General features: G+C 48.4%; 3 protein-coding genes across 8 annotated transcripts; 1 reads left to right on the top strand and 2 right to left on the bottom strand.

Moving 5' to 3' along the window:
- Positions 1-2,168: 2,168 nt before the first annotated feature.
- On the bottom strand, positions 2,169-7,513 carry OSGEP (O-sialoglycoprotein endopeptidase). The gene is made up of 11 exons (XM_034993597.1): positions 7,229-7,513; positions 5,250-5,369; positions 4,880-5,055; positions 4,290-4,385; positions 4,105-4,154; positions 3,880-3,958; positions 3,244-3,309; positions 3,040-3,130; positions 2,725-2,800; positions 2,528-2,626; positions 2,169-2,380 (listed from the first exon to the last, which is right to left on the bottom strand). Exons 1-11 carry the CDS (start codon positions 7,341-7,343, stop codon positions 2,341-2,343), a joined length of 1,008 nt encoding a protein of 335 aa, XP_034849488.1. The 5' UTR covers positions 7,344-7,513; the 3' UTR covers positions 2,169-2,340.
- Positions 7,514-7,872: 359 nt separating this feature from the next.
- Positions 7,873-11,044, top strand: APEX1 (apurinic/apyrimidinic endodeoxyribonuclease 1). Of its 4 annotated transcripts, none has more exons than XM_034993601.1 (5): positions 7,873-7,914; positions 8,249-8,374; positions 8,574-8,758; positions 9,775-9,967; positions 10,273-11,044. In XM_034993601.1, the coding sequence occupies exons 2-5, from the start codon at positions 8,317-8,319 to the stop codon at positions 10,788-10,790; spliced, it is 954 nt and encodes a 317-aa protein (XP_034849492.1). In that variant the 5' UTR covers positions 7,873-7,914; positions 8,249-8,316; the 3' UTR covers positions 10,791-11,044. The 4 variants fall into 4 exon arrangements, with proteins under 4 accessions (XP_034849492.1, XP_034849489.1, XP_034849493.1 ...); XM_034993598.1 differs by having other exon boundaries at positions 7,889-7,945; XM_034993602.1 differs by lacking the exon at positions 7,873-7,914 and adding an exon at positions 7,952-8,099.
- Positions 10,444-15,003, bottom strand: PIP4P1 (phosphatidylinositol-4,5-bisphosphate 4-phosphatase 1). 3 transcript variants are annotated; one of them, XM_034993603.1, is made up of 7 exons: positions 14,438-14,785; positions 13,936-14,126; positions 13,454-13,560; positions 12,903-13,008; positions 12,644-12,696; positions 12,452-12,542; positions 10,444-11,969 (listed from the first exon to the last, which is right to left on the bottom strand). In XM_034993603.1, exons 1-7 carry the CDS (start codon positions 14,598-14,600, stop codon positions 11,826-11,828), a joined length of 855 nt encoding a protein of 284 aa, XP_034849494.1. In that variant the 5' UTR covers positions 14,601-14,785; the 3' UTR covers positions 10,444-11,825. The 3 variants fall into 3 exon arrangements, with proteins under 3 accessions (XP_034849494.1, XP_034849495.1, XP_034849496.1); XM_034993604.1 differs by having other exon boundaries at positions 14,459-14,783; XM_034993605.1 differs by having other exon boundaries at positions 11,127-12,542; positions 14,438-15,003.
- Between the last annotated feature and the right edge of the window lie 881 nt (positions 15,004-15,884).

Here is a 15,884-nt window from a genome sequence, read left to right as displayed (position 1 = left end):
AAGCAACTGAAAGGGGAAAATGGGCTCAAGGGATAATCATGTGTTTTAAGATGAGGAAAATGAAAGCATAACTGTGTGCTGAGAAGATCTAGGAAAGAAAGGGAAATATGGACTCTACAGAAGAGGAGAAAGAACTGTTGAGAGATGCCCTGAAAGGCTAGAGGATGGGATGGACCTTAGAAGTAGTTGGACAGGAGCACGGACAGTTTGTTTATGGCGCAGTTTCTCAACCTTGACACCAATGACATTTTAGCCTAGGGAATTCTTTGTGTGGGGAGCTGTTCTGTACATTGCAGGGTATTCTGCAGCATCACTGGCCTCTACCCAGTAGCCCTGTCTCCCAGTTGTGACAATCAAATGTCCTCTGGGGAGCAAAATCAATCCCAACTGAGTATACAGTAACAGGTATTAATGTTAATACAGGAACAAAAGGGAAAGCAGAGTACATTGGAATAAATACTGGAAGGTGGTTAGATGTAGTGGTGGGAGCTCGTGAATGTTCTCTGCTTCTATCTTTCTCACTAAAATAGGAGCCAAAGTAAGAGTGAGAATCAGGGGAGACATAGATTTGAGGGGCTAGAAGGTATAAAACGGTTATTGGAAAGAAAGCAAGTGAAAGGACTAGGGAATATTGCAAGGTGGCCTAAGTTTTAGGATGATGAATTTAATGTAAGACGAGTCAGCCTGTTTTTCACTAGCCCTTTCAGCTGCGTGGCTCTAGGAATCAAGTATGTGAAGAGTTGAAGCATGACAAAAGCAAGAAAGGCAAAGGAGGTGAGGCGTTTGTAGTGAAGTGCTCATGACTGGAGTTTAGCTGGAGGGAAATGAAGACACGTAGGGGATGAGGTCAGTGGAAAGGAAGATCGACAGACGGCAGGGCCTGATAAAGAGAACTGTTAGGTTCAGTGCACTAAAGGGAATGAACTGGAAAGACAGGAGGGATGTCTGAGATCGAGATATGGAGGAGCTGTAGGTCTAGACTAGGACCAAGGGAATGAGTAGCTGCAGTGGGGGTGGAGGACAAGATCACCAGAGGAGCACAGAGCTGAGACCAGTGTTAGAAGGATGATCCATACAGGTACTAAAATTGAGATTTGGGGTTTTTTTAAGATTTTATTTATTTGAGAGAGAGGGAGACCACAAGCGAGGGGGAGGGACGGAGAGGGAGAAGCAGACTCCCCACTGAGCAGGGAGCCCAACATGGGGCTTAATCCCCAAGACCCTGGGATCATGACCTGAGCCGAAGGCAGATGCTTAACCAACTAAGCCATCTAGGCGCCCCTAAAATCGAGATCTGACAGGAGCGGTTGCGGCATGGTATAATCTTAAGAATGGTATGAGTTTCAAAGCTAAGGTGTGTTAGGGATGAAAAGGAATCGACTGAACACAGTGTGAGGAAAAATGAGGACACCCGTACCATCTCCAGGGCCAGGGGTACAGAGGATGTGGGGGAGAGAAAACAGCACCACTAGAGGTGGTAGGAGAAGCAGAGTCCTCAGGAGACACCTGGGCTCTGAGCAGGAATGTAAAGAGAACATTCAGAAGAGAGGGTGAGGACACAGGTAATTTTACTAATAACCAGCTATTAGTTCCAGAGAGCACAAAATAATTTGAGAAGGAACAAAAAAGGGGTGGAGAGTAATGGTTATTAGAGTGCAAAGCTGGGAGGTGACTTGGTAGTTTGGGACTTCTGGTGGTGACTGACAAACAAGAGAAAGGCCATGACGACATTAGTTCCGGCGGCTGTGACCAGGAAGGATCGGGGCACCCTCACGAGCCTGCCCCTGGAAGTGTACAGAGGAGTATGCACGAGTAAGTGCACGGAGAAGGAACAGTTTTACTCTTCAGTTACAAATCAGTACAGAATAAGACCTGGCTCCAGGCTATTTTGAGGCAAGTCCTGAGAACCTACTTCAGAGAAAGTAAATGAGATGACAAACACAACGCAGTTGGCACAAAGCAGGACACTAAAACAGTATTAGTAATACTAACACTATTATTAAGGGGATGTTAGGCAAGCATCTAAGATGCCCCTTCCGTCTTAGCTCAGAGCAGCAGCCCTGGTCAGCCAAGGCCCTGCTCTGACCCCTGCCTCCTCATCCACTCACCCCATCAACAGGAATTTATCCAGGGCCAGCTTTGTATCATTCTTGAGTAACACAAACCAATTACCAACATACCAAACCAAAAATATTTTATTGCTGAGTCAACTTGAGTTTCAAAGGATGGGAGACAGGAGTCCACAGCCTTGCCAGGACACCCAGGTCAGGACAGAGATTAAGGCCCAAGTTCCTGGAGGCTCCACTTAGGGCACTATCTACTCTGATCCTGTTAACCTCGTTAGTCCCTCCAGGTCACTTCTACTTCATCTGTCCGATACCTGTGAAAAAACACGGAAAACTTGGTGGACAGCTACCCCTTAGTTTCTTCCATTCCTCTCTGCCCTCATGATTCTGGACCCTCTTCCCTGCTGATTTTTGCCTACCTCCCATATAATCCTATCTACCCCCTCCAGAAGGGTACACACCTCTGTGTGATCCCAGAATCACTGAGGGGGGTCCTGTGCCCTGCCCGAAACATCTCCCAGCCAGCCTGAGCTATCATGGCTCCATTGTCAATGCAGAATCTGGGAAGAAAAAAGATAAGAAATTTGGGATTCACAGGTGGAGAATCATAGTCATTGGAGAAAAAAAGAAGAAATCAAGAAAGGGAAAGGACCTTTACCTCTCATCTGTGGCAAAAAGCCGGGCTCCACGTTCCTGGCACATTGTCTCCATCATTTCCTGTAGCCTCAAATTACCTATGAAGAGGTAGGGGGTTGGGTTGCCTTGGTTTTAGCCCTTTCCGCATGATTCAGCTGTACACCTCAAACACACCTCATGTGTGTTTACTTACAAAAATGAAGTAGGGGTTTAAGGGGCAAGGGTTGGGAAGAAGAAACTTCTAATTTCCCCAAACCCTTAAGAGATTTAGACTAGTAGGAGGGAGACGCTAATGTCCAAGAACAGGAAAAGAGGGGCACAGTTCAAAGATACATACACCCCACACCTCCCACGATGAGGGCCTCCTGAGAGCCACAATGTGCCATGGCTCGCTCTGTGATCTCTACCAGCATTGCAAACACGGTTTCCTGTGGGCGACAGATAAAATGAGAACACCAGAGGAGAGCCCAGCTTAGTTCTGCTCTACTATATAAAAGCTCCTCCAGTCCCAACTTTCTCTCCCAGCTTTTTATCCCATTACCTGCAGAGAGAAACATAAATCCTCAGGAGTACATTCGTCTGTGGCCAGCATCCGCTGGGCTACATCCTATAATTAAAGATGAAAAAAATAAATAAAACAAGGAGTTGTGGTTTGGGGATGACATGAGAGCAAAAATTAGTGCACCTGGAGGATCACCGTGTCTCACCACAGTTCAACTTACCAGTCTGTCTACATCACACTTTGCTCTTCACTGGCACTGAGCCATAGAACGGGCAACATTCGTTCGGGATTCAATAATTACAAATGCCTGCCCTGGCACCCACAATCCCCCAACCCCTTACTCGGCTTAACTTTCTCCATAACACTTATCACTAGCTGACCCTTTTTATTTTATTATTTCCCCCGGCTTATTTCTTTATTTGTCACCCCCCTCCCTCATTAGAATGTAAGCTCCAAGTACACAGGGATTTTTATTTTGCTCTATCCTGTATTGCTATTGCCTAAAACAGTGGCTGGCACACAGAAAATGTTTAATAAGTATCTGCTAAATGAATTTATTCAGCATCTAACATAGACCAGAACTAAACTACAGGCAGGAAATACAGTGGTGAACAAAACAGATATGCCTCACTGAAAAGCATGACAGTGCTCTCTCCTCACCGGTCCCACACTCACCTCAATGAAAGACAGGATCCCCGAGAATGAGACGTCCATCCCCTTTACTGTATATGGCAGCTCAACTAGCTTCTTGCCTCTATGTGGGAGTGAGTGTACAAGGCACCAAGCCTCTAGTCAGCTGGCTGCTCACCCTCCAAAGCCCTCCCAAACCTCCTTACTGTATATACAGGGAAATCCCGGAAGCCCCACCAGTCAGCCTCCTTCCACCTTATGTCCCCTTACCGCTTTGCCATCTGTTCAATATTGTAGCCTGGACTTGGGTCATTGGAAATCTAGCAGAAGGAAAAAGAGGATGGAGTCAGATATCCAGGAAGCAAAAGAAGCTAATTTACTACTTTCTACTTCCGTTTCCATGGCTCCCCAGAATTTATCCACACCTTATGTTTTCTCTAGCCCCCGTGGCTTACCTTCAGCACTCGAGCAAAACGATCCAGACAATTACCCACAGCAATATCGATGGTTTCCCCAAAGATGCGGTAACGATGTTCTGAATATGCAATCACCTAAGGGTGATGAGGATGTCCATGAAACCTCAAGTCTGTAAAGAGGAGTATTTGGCTTTGGGGAAGAACATAGCAGAGGATCAATATGGCCGCTGCAGCTTCCAATAAGAAATGGAACAAAAGAACTCACCCAAACCCTGAATAGGTACTTTCTCATAGCTCTTATCTCAGAAGCCTATATGTACCCTGAGGATTCCCAGAGCAGATTCCTCTCCCTCTGCCTCTCTCCCCTGCTCATGCTCTCTCTCTCAAATCAATGCATACAATCTTATAAATAAATAAATGAAAAAATGAATGAATGCCATCCAACGTTGTGATCATCCTGCCCAAATCTGCAATACTGCAAACTTTCTTGTGAGTTTTCTAGCGTATAACATTTTAGGTTCAGATGAGCCCAGCTTTGTTCTTGCAGTTACCACCACTGAGGTACCACATGAAAGTTGCTGGTACAGTGCCTTAGAAATCAAGAGGGAATGATGAAGTACTCCAAATACCTGTGTATTTCCTCCACTGACATACAGCACAGTTGGGCTGGTGGCTCCAGTGATAAGGCGGCCCATCTCAATGTGGCCTATACAGTGGTTCACACCCAGCAATGGCTTATTCCACAGCTGGGCCACAGTACGGGCCACAACAGCCACAGAAACCAGTGGGGCACCCATGCCAGGGCCTAGGGGGGACAGAAATGGGAGTTAAATCCTATGGACAATCCTATGGACAATGGGAAAACCAGAGCTGGGGAAAGTAAGGGATGTGAGAGGTGAGGTAGGGGTACTGGTGGTAGGAGAGGAGAACAGTGGGCTATTCTAACCTAGCCAAGCTCCAGGTATATTCTTCCATTGTCAACCACTCTCCCAGTTATACCTTTCGTGTAGGCAATGCAATCAATATCCTGGGAGGTTAATCCAGCCTCTGTCAGTGCCTCCTGTAGCAGGTCCAGGATAACAGCTCGGTGATGCCTAGCAGTATCACCTGGAAGGAATCCTAGGAGATGGACACAGGTCAGAGATCATAGGGTTTTTCTATAGCAAAGGTAGGGAGATGTCAAAAGCAGCTGTTTAAGTAGCTGTGAAACAGAGTAAAAGAAATCTCATTTAAAATGGAGTCAGGAGGCCAGAAGGGGAAGCTTTCACACCCTACCACTCCTTCTCAATTGCAGACCCCAATGGGAAGAGAATATACCTTGCATTCCCAACAGGAAGAAGCCTATAACTTACCACCCCAGCAAGAGGAAGAGATTTTCCAGCCAATGAAAAGCCACTACACTTGGAATTCTCGGTTTACTTTAATGGACTTTTTAAGACTTTTTTTTTTTTTTTATGTCTTATTTAAGTCATCTCCACACCCAACATGGGGCTTAAACTCACAACTCCGAGATCAAGAGTCACATGTTCTTCTGACTGAGCCAACCTGGCACCCCATCAATGGACTTTTTTAAATTAGAGCTCCTCCCAACTACCCCTTTTGCTTGTTCTCCAGACTCGTCTACGGTTTTGCCATAGATTCCCTGACCAAATTGCAATTCTCTACTATTCCTGAATAAACCCATTTTACTGGTAAAACAACTGGCTATTTTGTTTTTAACATTTACACAGTGTAGAAGAGTCCCTCTCACTCTCCTCAAGCATCTTGTCTTCCAGGTTTTCAGATACACTCTTTCTAGCCTGTTTAGCTAGGCTTATCAGCTCTCAGAAATGCTCTTCTTCATACCCAAATCCAACTCAGCCTTCAGGACTCAATTCGAGTGATACCTACCTAATACCCTTTGGTGATCTCTGTGACCCTACAAACCCCATGCACGATCACATGATTATACTTTTTTTTTTTTTAAGATTTTATTTATTTATTTGAGAGAGAGAGTGAGAGAGAGAGCACAAGAGGGGGGAGCAGGAGAGGGAGAAGCAGACTCCCTGCTGAGCAGGTAGCCCGATGCGGGACTCGATCCCGGGACTCCAGGATCATGACCTGAGCCGAAGGCAGTCGCTTAACCAACTGAGCCACCCAGGCGCTCACACGATTATACTTTAAACACTGAATTAGATATGTAAGAATTAGAGAATTATTTGTAGCTTCCCAGTTTCCATGAGTATCATAAAGCACTGGCTATTTTATTTATCTTTGTATTCCTGGTGCCAAAATGCCTAGAAAAGTGAGTGCTAAACATAAGATACATATTTTTTCTAACGAGTAACCCGTCACAACATCACCTGTTCAGGGAGGTTTTTCAGGTATAAGCTAGTCAGTTCTCTTCTCCTTTATATACAGGAATTTTAGGGGAGGGTAGACAAAATACAACATAATAACTTAGAAATAATATTTGTTAAAAGCTGCAATATGTTTGGTAATTTCATTTATTTCTCAAGACCCAATAATGCAGGTATTATTATTTCCATTTAAAGAGTAAGGAACGTAAGTCCAAAACCAAATACTGAACACAAATATTGCTGTTCCTAACACCCAAGGTGGAAGTCTTTACACTTCTTCTCATTCTAGATAATTGTGATTGCATCTACATTATACTGTTCATACTGTAAAGTTTTGCTTCTATGTCCGACTCTATAGCAGTTCGTAACATCTACTTTTGTATCCAGCAGCCGATTAGCATATAAAAGGCGCTCAATAAAAGCAAAACAAACCCAGAAGATACAGGTCCAAGTGCCTGCGACTCTTCTAACCATCAGCCTTGTGATGTTAATACTGTCACATAAATCTCGGAGCCTCGGATCAAAAATTCTACGAGGGGACAATGCGCTCCACGCCCTACTTTGCTAGCGTTTAGGCAGATGGAAGGTGCTGCCGTGCGGAGAAGCGCGCGCTGAACTCTAAGTTCCCCACACACGCACCTGTGCCCGGAGGCGTGACGTAAGTCCGCCGCGGGTTCGCCAGCACCGTGCCATCCCGGACCACTCCCACGCCAATCTTGTTAGCGCTGCCTTCAAACCCCAGCACCGTCGGCATGGCCGAGCCGGGGAGAAAACAAGGGAGGGCTAGCTACCACTGGAGCCCGGGAGCCCTCACCAGGCCGCGCGGGGCCGCAGATTCCGGAACGCACAGGAAGACTACAGGCCCCAGGTGCCGGGCACCGGCGCGCCCCAGGCTAACCCCAAAGAACTCCCGCGGGTCGCGCGCTCGCGCCAGCCCCGCCCCCGTCAAGGCCCCTTCAAGAACCTGTCCTCCTAACTGCCAGGGATGCTGAGCCGGCATCTGCTCCTTATATTCCTATCCATTCCCTTACTTCTCTCCCGTGGCTCAGCCCAGACATCTTCACTGACTTTTTTCCGTCTTGCCCAGCACTGGGAATCTTCGGTCGGGGTGGCAGAATGAGTCGTGCATCTGGCACACCGATAAACAGCCCAAGAATGAAAGGCTGGGGGCCTTCAGTCCCTTGGAGACTTGGAGGCGGGGAGCGGGGAAGGCCGAGCCTCTCTGTCACGTGGTCACAGACAGGCCAGTCACTCGCGTTCCTCGTGTCACGTGACCACTCCAGGTACCCACGTGGGGCACAGCGTGCACGACTCTTTGTGCTCGGGTAAGGAGGAGCCAGGCTGAGTCCCGAGCAGGTCAGATACAGGGTTGCTCTTGTTTGCCCAGCAGAGGGGCTTCTTGGACGTCTGATCCGCAAGCCTAAGTCAGAAGCCTAAATTAAGGCCCTCGATTGGCCGGAGGACAGATCTCGCGAGGACGGCTCAAGGCACCCTGAAATGATCTAGTCTTGTGGGTGAGGGGCTGGAGGGCCTGTGGTGCCTGGAGGCGGGGAAAGGGTTCAGAGATAATATGGTTTGAAAGGTGGTACCTAGTTCGGGGGCGCCCGAGGGAAGAGTCTTTCCCCAGCCTTAGCTGGTTTCACGACCTCTCGTGTGCAGGTAACGCGGTAAAAATACTGCTTCGGTGGGCGACGTGGTACAAGTTCAGGAGGGCGTTCGTTACAGTGATGCCGAAGCGTGGGAAAAAGGGAGCTGTGGCAGAAGACGGGGAAGAACCTAAGATTGGTAAGAGAACGAAATGAGCCCCTCTCCCTAGAGACTGCCGTGGGGGTGTTTCCGATTCCTTCGGTGAACGGGAAGTGGGAACCTACTCTGTTCTTGCAGTTTGTAAAGTCGCAGCAACTGTAGGCTCTCAGTGGGTCTATAGTAAATCGGATCAAAGTTGCTTTCTGACAACTTTTTATAAATGTGTATTATTTTATAGAGCCAGAAGCCAAGAAGAGTAAGGTGGGAACAAAGAAAAACGAAAAAGAGGCAGGAGAGGGGCCAGTCCTGTATGAGGACCCCCCAGATCAGAAAACCTCGCCCAATGGTAAATCGGCCACTCTCAAGATCTGCTCCTGGAATGTGGATGGGCTTCGGGCCTGGATTAAGAAGAAAGGTTTAGATGTGAGTGGAATACAGGGAGTGGAAAGGGACATTGTTTAATATTGCATGATCTTGGGATTTAACCACCTTTTCCCATTTTAGTCCCAACATGTAGGTTTTATTTTTCCTTTGTGTGTGGGGGGGGGGGGGTTGTGAGTTAAAAGGAGGGGGTTTCACCAAGTTATAACTACTGTATTTCTTTCTTTTTTTTAAGATTTTATTTATTTGATAGAGAGCGACACAGCGAGAGGGGGAGTGGGAGGGAGAAGCAGGCTTCCCGGGGAGCAGGGAGTCCGATGCGGGGCTCGATCCCAGGACCCTGGGATCATGACCTGAGCCGAAGGCAGACGCTTAACGACTGAGCCACCCAGGCGCCCCAGAACTACTGTATTTCTCAAGTGTCCATTTTTTCAACTCCATTTCCATTGTTTTAATTAATGGCTTCATCTCTTTCCCAGCATGTTAAAAAAACCTTGTTATTGGACTTGCTTCATTTCATTTCCAGTATATCTTCCATTTAAATAATTACTGTTTAGGGGTGCCTGGCTGGTTCAGTTGGGGTGTCGTGAGTTGGAGCCCCACATGTGGCCCAGAGTTTACTTAAAATTGTAAAAACACTGCTTAAAAGTCTTACGTGTCATCCATTGCCTATGAAAAAATACAATCTCTTCAGTATTGAATGTAACACTCATTTTATCTTTTTCCAGTTGTTTAGATGTTGTGCTTACCAGACTTTTTTCTTAATACTTTATGAGAGAGTGCACAAGGCGGGGCGGTGGGGGGGCAAACGGAGAGGGAGAAGCAGACTCCCCACTGAGCAAGGAGCCCAACCCAGGGCTCACCCAGGACCCTGAAATCATGACCTGAGCTGAAGGCAGACGTTTAACCGACTGAGCCACCCAGGCGCCCCATGCTTACTAGACTCTTAAACTTAAGCAGTGACTGTGTCTAAGCAGTGTAGCTCTAGTACTTGGCACAGAGTCTTCAGTAAATGTCTGAATTGACAGTACTTTTCCTACTTTTCATTTCACTCACAGTGGGTAAAGGAAGAAGCCCCAGATATCCTCTGCCTTCAAGAGACCAAATGTTCAGAGAACAAACTACCAGCTGAACTTCAAGAGTTACCTGGACTATCCCATCAGTACTGGTCAGCTCCTTCAGACAAGGAAGGGTACAGTGGTGTGGGCCTGCTCTCCCGCCAGTGCCCCCTCAAAGTCTCCTATGGCATTGGTGAGACCCTGTTGATTCCTAATCCCTGAACTCTTCCAAACCAATTGCTAATACCCCACTCCAGCCCCTAATGTTTCTTTACTTTCCCTTTTCTTATACTTTTTTCAAAAGATTTTCTTTGACAGAGAGAGACACAGCGAGAGAGGGAACACAAGCAGGGGGAGTGGGAGAAGGAGAAGCAGGCCTCCCGCGTTGCTTGATCCCAGGACCCCCCCAGGATCATGACCTGAGCTGAAGGCAGACACTTAACGACTGAGCCACCCCTTACACTTTTTTATGCTGATTTTGTTTCATCGTTTCTGTAGGTGAGGAGGAACATGATCAGGAAGGCCGAGTGATCGTGGCTGAATTTGACACGTTTGTGCTAGTAACAGCCTATGTACCTAATGCAGGCCGAGGTCTGGTACGCTTGGAGTACCGGCAGCGCTGGGATGAAGCCTTTCGCAAGTTCCTGAAGGGTTTGGCTTCCCGCAAGCCCCTTGTGCTGTGTGGGGACCTCAATGTGGCTCATGAAGAAATCGACCTTCGCAACCCCAAGGGAAACAAAAAGAATGCGGGCTTCACTCCACAAGAGCGTCAAGGCTTTGGGGAATTACTACAGGCCGTGCCACTGGCTGACAGCTTCCGGCACCTCTACCCCAACACGGCCTATGCCTATACCTTTTGGACCTACATGATGAATGCTCGATCCAAAAATGTCGGTTGGCGCCTTGATTACTTTTTGTTGTCTCACTCTCTGTTACCTGCATTGTGTGACAGCAAGATCCGTTCCAAGGCCCTGGGCAGTGACCACTGCCCTATCACCTTATACTTAGCACTGTGACACCGCCCCCAAATTACTTCAAACCTGGGAAATAAGCCCCCCAAGCTAGCTTTAAAACTTAACCTCCCCAAACTTCTTTAAAAACTGCTCTCTAGAGATATCTGCACTGTATTTCCCTTCTAAAAATACGAATCCTTCAGCCAGTCTCCTACTGATGCTTTTCTTTAAACCCCCAATTTTTTTTTTTTTTACATTAAACAAAAGCTACTGATGATTTTGAATTGTCCACATGAAAATAAAGAGCCATAGTTCCAGCCTTGCTGTCTTTGTATTCTACCCCTTTGTGGGGCTACAAATTCCCCTCGTTTTTTCACATATAAAGATAAACAACTGGAAAAGGATAGTCATGACCTTATTTATTTACAAGCACAGGATGGATCCCTAGCCTCCCCCAAGACAGAGCAACCCTACCCAGCCCAGTTAAATACTGCAACTAGGGGGTAAGGTTGGAAGGAGGAATTAAGGGAAATACAGGACTAAGGGAACATACCCCACATTAAATAGTTATATACACATCAGTTCCTGTGGTTCTGTACAGAGCAGCGGCTGACCCCACCCCCCCAGGACACGGAATGGGGGGAGAGGAGACTGAGGGTACTGAGGCCAGAGCCAGCCCCTGGTGAAGTGCAATAGCAGCAGCAAGGTCCTAATGGTGCACAAGAGGGAGGGAACCCCCAGGGCTACCCATGGCCACCCTGCCCTGGAATGTTTAAGGGACAGGAATGGCTCTCAGGGAGCATATTAGGAAGGACTAGGCTAGAACCCTCTTTTAGGACCCAGGTTTAGGGGCAACATTCTGCCTATTTCACCCTAAACACAGCAGCCCTTGGAGGAAAGCAGATGGCCAGCAGTGGTCTCTACCCCTCCAAACCTATGTGAGGGCCTGGTTCCTTCCTACCTCTCCCCAGGGAAAAGGAAGGCAGCTGCTTGGCTCTCCTTACAGAAGCCTCGGGAGCCTTTTACCACAGTTCCCTTTGTAGTGTCACTGTCCCCACCAGGGAGGGGCCAGGCACAGTCTGTGGGTCCTCGTGGAGCTCAGGAGAAGTTCTGGACAGGGTGGCTGACCTTCATACAGGCCCAATAAAGGGCCCGGCCCAAACACAGCACAGCCAGTAAGATGACAAGTGCCCAGGCTGCATAGATGCCTCCATATCGCCGTGCATGCTTCCAGGTGCCAAACTGATGAAGGAAGAAAGATGGCGTTACTGTTGAGCTCTGACCACTTTCTAGAAACCCCAGTAACAGAATGGAAGCTTCAATCCCTGGTCCCCTATCCATGTGTATCCACTTTCAGGGACCTTCTTAAAGGCCCAGTTCTGCTCCCTTCCCCTAGGCAGGTACATTAGTCATACAATCCCACATATTTGTCAGTTTTTCTTAGTGTATGACAGGCGAGCCAGATTTCCTAACAGCAACTCTTAATTTAACCCACTTCTCCATTGCCCTATCTTCTGCATAAAGAAGATGGCTGTTTTTTACTCCCATAGTAACAATGAAGATTATCCGTTACCTTCGACTTCAGCTCACCTAGATATTAAAACAAGACAAAATAAACAAAAATCCCTCAGTTTCTTTCACTGTTTTTAGGGTAGCCATTTCCCCAATCTTAGGCTATGGAGATGAGGCTGAAGAACGAGAGGGGTTGGATCAAGGTTACTCACAGCAAGGCCAGTGGCAGTGACGGCCAAGAGTAAGCCAAGCAAGAAGCAGCAGATACATCTCTTTCGTGGATATCTGCGCCCAATAGATGACCTGTGGGGAGGCAAATGGATGGATGTTTGCAATGGCCCTATAGGTTTTCCTGCACATGTTAACAATTACCAGCTCAACAATGCCACTCTCCAATCACTTACACTTTCCGGCAGTGAGGGCAACGGGCCAAAGTTCGGTCTGTGAACTCTGTCCACTATGGAGAACAAAAAAGGAAGAAACCAATTAACAAAAGCAGGGTCATGTCCAGTGAAGGCCCTGGGGCAGGGGAGGGTAGGAAATGGAACATAAGGGAAATTAGAACAAGCCTTCTTAGGATTCATTATCATAACTCAAAAATACATTTATGATTACTTCTGTTTCTCCCCCTCCTTCTCAAGGCTTCCCAATACTCCTCCTCACCAGGAAAGTATTCTTGCAATGCCCACAGATGACCCTGACACCCATAGGTTGTGGTTCTGGACTCAGAGGTCCTGGATGCACGGGCCCCAGGTTGATGATTCTTTTGCTATAAAGGAGAAAATGACTATGTTTAAATAATTTTTAATCCTAAAGGTTTCCACACTATCCCTCCTTCACATCCCCCATTCCCTGCCTAAGTTCCTCTACTTCTCTGTACATGTAATGTACCCCGCCCCACCCCAACACTACCCCCAGGGAATTGAGGAATAACACTGCTTAAACTTCAGGTCTCTAATTTCCCTTTTATCTCATGCTAATTCACCCAGCCCCTTAGACTCTCTATTTCCTATAAGACACCATTTCATCCCAATCTTTTTATTGTGAGATGAGTAAGATGGCTATAGCATTCTAAAGGTACAATGGTCCGCAGTCTTTTTTCCTTCTAAATAAACACCAGGCTCTCTCACCTTTACATTCTCTGCAAACATTCATCCCTTTTACGGCTTTCCAATTTTTCCCACTGATGCCTTTCCCCACCTTATGCCTCTTACCAGTAGGGCCGAGGGCAGGCAATCCGCTGGGAAGTCACTTTGCAGATAAGGAGACAGTTACAGGGGCACCGAACATATTTTTTCCCTGGAGGTGCATTCTTGATTGGCTAGAGAATAATGAGGACATCGGTAAGCAAACCTCTAATTCCAATCCCTTCCATTTCCTCCAAAAACACCTTCTGAGGAGAGATCAGAGAGATAAGGTCTTAGCCGGGACAGAGAGATGAAAGAAAAGCATATAGCATGAGATTTGCAAATAAAGACTAGGCTTAAGTATCCAGGATAGGTGTGAAGGTGCAGGACGGTAAACATTAGCTTTGGTGAGTGGCTTCTGGGGAAATGGCGGTGTGAGACTCCTGGAACTGAAACCGGGGTTTCATGACTATCACTTAGCTAACACCTGAAGGTCAAGGGTCTAGAATCCAGGAATCAGAAAGAGGATCTAGGAAACAGGGCCCATTTCATAGATATGTATAACTCACAGTGGCTTCATTGCAGACGCCACATTTGACTACATGCTGATGCATCTTGCCTTCCACGTTGATGAGAGACTGGCAGACTCGGCAGGTGATCATGGGGGCACTCCCACTGTCCGGGCTGGTCAGGGGTGAGTAGGGGGGCGGGTCCTCCCCAGGCAACACGGCTGGGTGTCCCTCAGGGAACGGGGGAAATGCTGGAAAGTATAAAGGAGAGTGGCATCACTTGCAGACACCCCCACTAATGCTCCAAAGGGTCAGGGAACTCTTTTTGGTCCTCAACCCTTCTGACCTAGCTCGACGGGCTTATAATCCGTGCTTCGATCAGCTTCCCCAGAAGCCCCTTCCTTTCCCAAGCTCCGTGGCAATTGCGAAAGGAAGAGAGCTTCACCCAGTCACAGGTGCAGCTACTCCGCACCTGGCGCCTGGGCCCCGCCTCCGCCCTGGGCCCCGCCCCCTCCCGCGTCTCAGAGCACCCCCGGGACACCTCGGACCCACCCCGGCTTACCCTGGGGCGGGGCATGTTTACCGGCTCCGTACGGTGGTGCGGAGGGGGTCAGGCCTCCCCCGGGCCCAGCCCCACTCCCGCCCGGCCCCACTAATCCGTTGCCGCCGGCGCCACCGTCGATGGGCTCGGAGAGCAGCGGGGATCGCTCTCCGTCTGCCGCCATGGCCCCCACCACCGCCTCCTGCTCCAGCCAAGGATCCGGCTCTCCGCCGCTGCCGTCTCCGCAGCCACCGCCGCCGCCGCCGCTACCGGGTGCCCAGGGCGCCTGCGCGCCTCGCGCCCAGCTCGCCCCGCAACCAGTGGCCTACCCCGCCCGATTCCGTCCCGCAAGCACGTGATAGGTTATCCCCGCCCCGGCCGTGCTGTTATTAGTGGCGACAAATCAATTCTTGGTCCTGCCAAGGCAGCTCTTTTTTTCCATTGGGGAGCGCCGCGGTAACGTCAACTGTCACATGACTTCCCGGAGGCCGCTGGGCCTGCAAAAACTGCACGTGACGAGAGGTTCTGCGAGCCATTGGAAGCGTGGCCCATCGCGTTACCTCCAGACCAGGAGGTGGGGCTAGGCTGCTTCTGCTCACTGGTCACGTGTTTCAGGAAGCCGCGCGTCCTCCGTTACGCGCCCAGAGCAGGTGCATAATCATTGCTCCTCATTGGTCCAAAGGTACCACTAAAAGACATCTCCTCTTTGCGGTTATAGTTGGTCTCCAATTGGCTGGCCTCTCTGGTCCCGTGACCCGTGGGGTGCAACTGTATTGGTCCGAACTTAGGTCCAGAAGCAGGGGGCGTGGCTGAAGGAGCGGGCCGTGAAAGTGCCGGAGCTTAGGGCGGAGTAGCGAAAGGAGGAAGGTTGGCGGCGTGTAACCAACCTGTAAAAAAACAAAAACAAAAACAAAAACCTGTAAAAAGTTGGAGTAAAGGTGTACCAGTAGGAAATGGATTGAAACGTTAAGGTTATCACCCAACCTTTCTCGCTGGAGTCACTTCTGGAACAGAACCCAAGCCTGGCTTCTCCAGGAACCTGCCTGGGAGACTCCACCTTCCCACTCCCATCCCTGGTTATGAAATTACCTTTTTAATGAGTTTGGATCTACCACTACAAGGATATCTCACGTTTCACTTAATTTCTTGACCCGTCCCAATCCTAAATACGTATGCATAAATGTTTTTTGATTGAGTTAACCAATTAAGTGTAAGGATATTTTAATTACTTTGACGAGACGGCCATACCACCCTGAACGCTCCCGATCTCGTCTGATCTCGGAAGCTAAGCAGGGTGGGGCTGGTTAGTACTTGGATGGGAGACAGTTTTTAGACTGGTCACAACTTTGCCCCAACCAGGATACTGCTAATGGAGATTATTCTGACAAGTACTGGAAAAGCTCATGAGCAGCTCGGGCGTTTAAACATAGAGCCAATCCTACTGACCCTCCTGTTCATCCCTATTCCT

The sequence above is a fragment of the Mirounga leonina genome, unplaced genomic scaffold (assembly GCF_011800145.1).
Source record: "Mirounga leonina isolate KUSES-001 unplaced genomic scaffold, KU_Mleo_1.0 Mir_91, whole genome shotgun sequence".
Classification (NCBI taxonomy): Eukaryota; Metazoa; Chordata; class Mammalia; order Carnivora; family Phocidae; genus Mirounga; species Mirounga leonina.
The sequence above is the reverse complement of the archived record's forward strand: the minus strand, read 5'-3'. Positions and strand labels throughout refer to the sequence as shown.

Excerpts from the sequence above, each read along its gene's own strand:
- PIP4P1 (XM_034993603.1), bottom strand. The coding sequence starts at position 14,600 with ATGGCGGCAGACGGAGAGCGATCCCCGCTGCTCTCCGAGCCCATCGAC. Across the intron at positions 13,561-13,935 it reads GCGTCTGCAATGAAGCCACT|CCAATCAAGAATGCACCTCC; the intron begins GTGAGTTATACA and ends ATTATTCTCTAG. Across the intron at positions 12,697-12,902 it reads ATTGCAAGAATACTTTCCTG|TGGACAGAGTTCACAGACCG; the intron begins GTGAGGAGGAGT and ends TGTTCTCCATAG.
- APEX1 (XM_034993601.1), top strand. The coding sequence starts at position 8,317 with ATGCCGAAGCGTGGGAAAAAGGGAGCTGTGGCAGAAGACGGGGAAGAA. Across the intron at positions 8,375-8,573 it reads CGGGGAAGAACCTAAGATTG|AGCCAGAAGCCAAGAAGAGT; the intron begins GTAAGAGAACGA and ends ATTATTTTATAG. Across the intron at positions 9,968-10,272 it reads CAAAGTCTCCTATGGCATTG|GTGAGGAGGAACATGATCAG; the intron begins GTGAGACCCTGT and ends TCGTTTCTGTAG.
- OSGEP (XM_034993597.1), bottom strand. The coding sequence starts at position 7,343 with ATGCCGACGGTGCTGGGGTTTGAAGGCAGCGCTAACAAGATTGGCGTG. Across the intron at positions 3,131-3,243 it reads ATTTATGTTTCTCTCTGCAG|GAAACCGTGTTTGCAATGCT; the intron begins GTAATGGGATAA and ends TGTCGCCCACAG. Across the intron at positions 2,627-2,724 it reads CTTTTTGCCACAGATGAGAG|ATTCTGCATTGACAATGGAG; the intron begins GTAAAGGTCCTT and ends TTTTCTTCCCAG.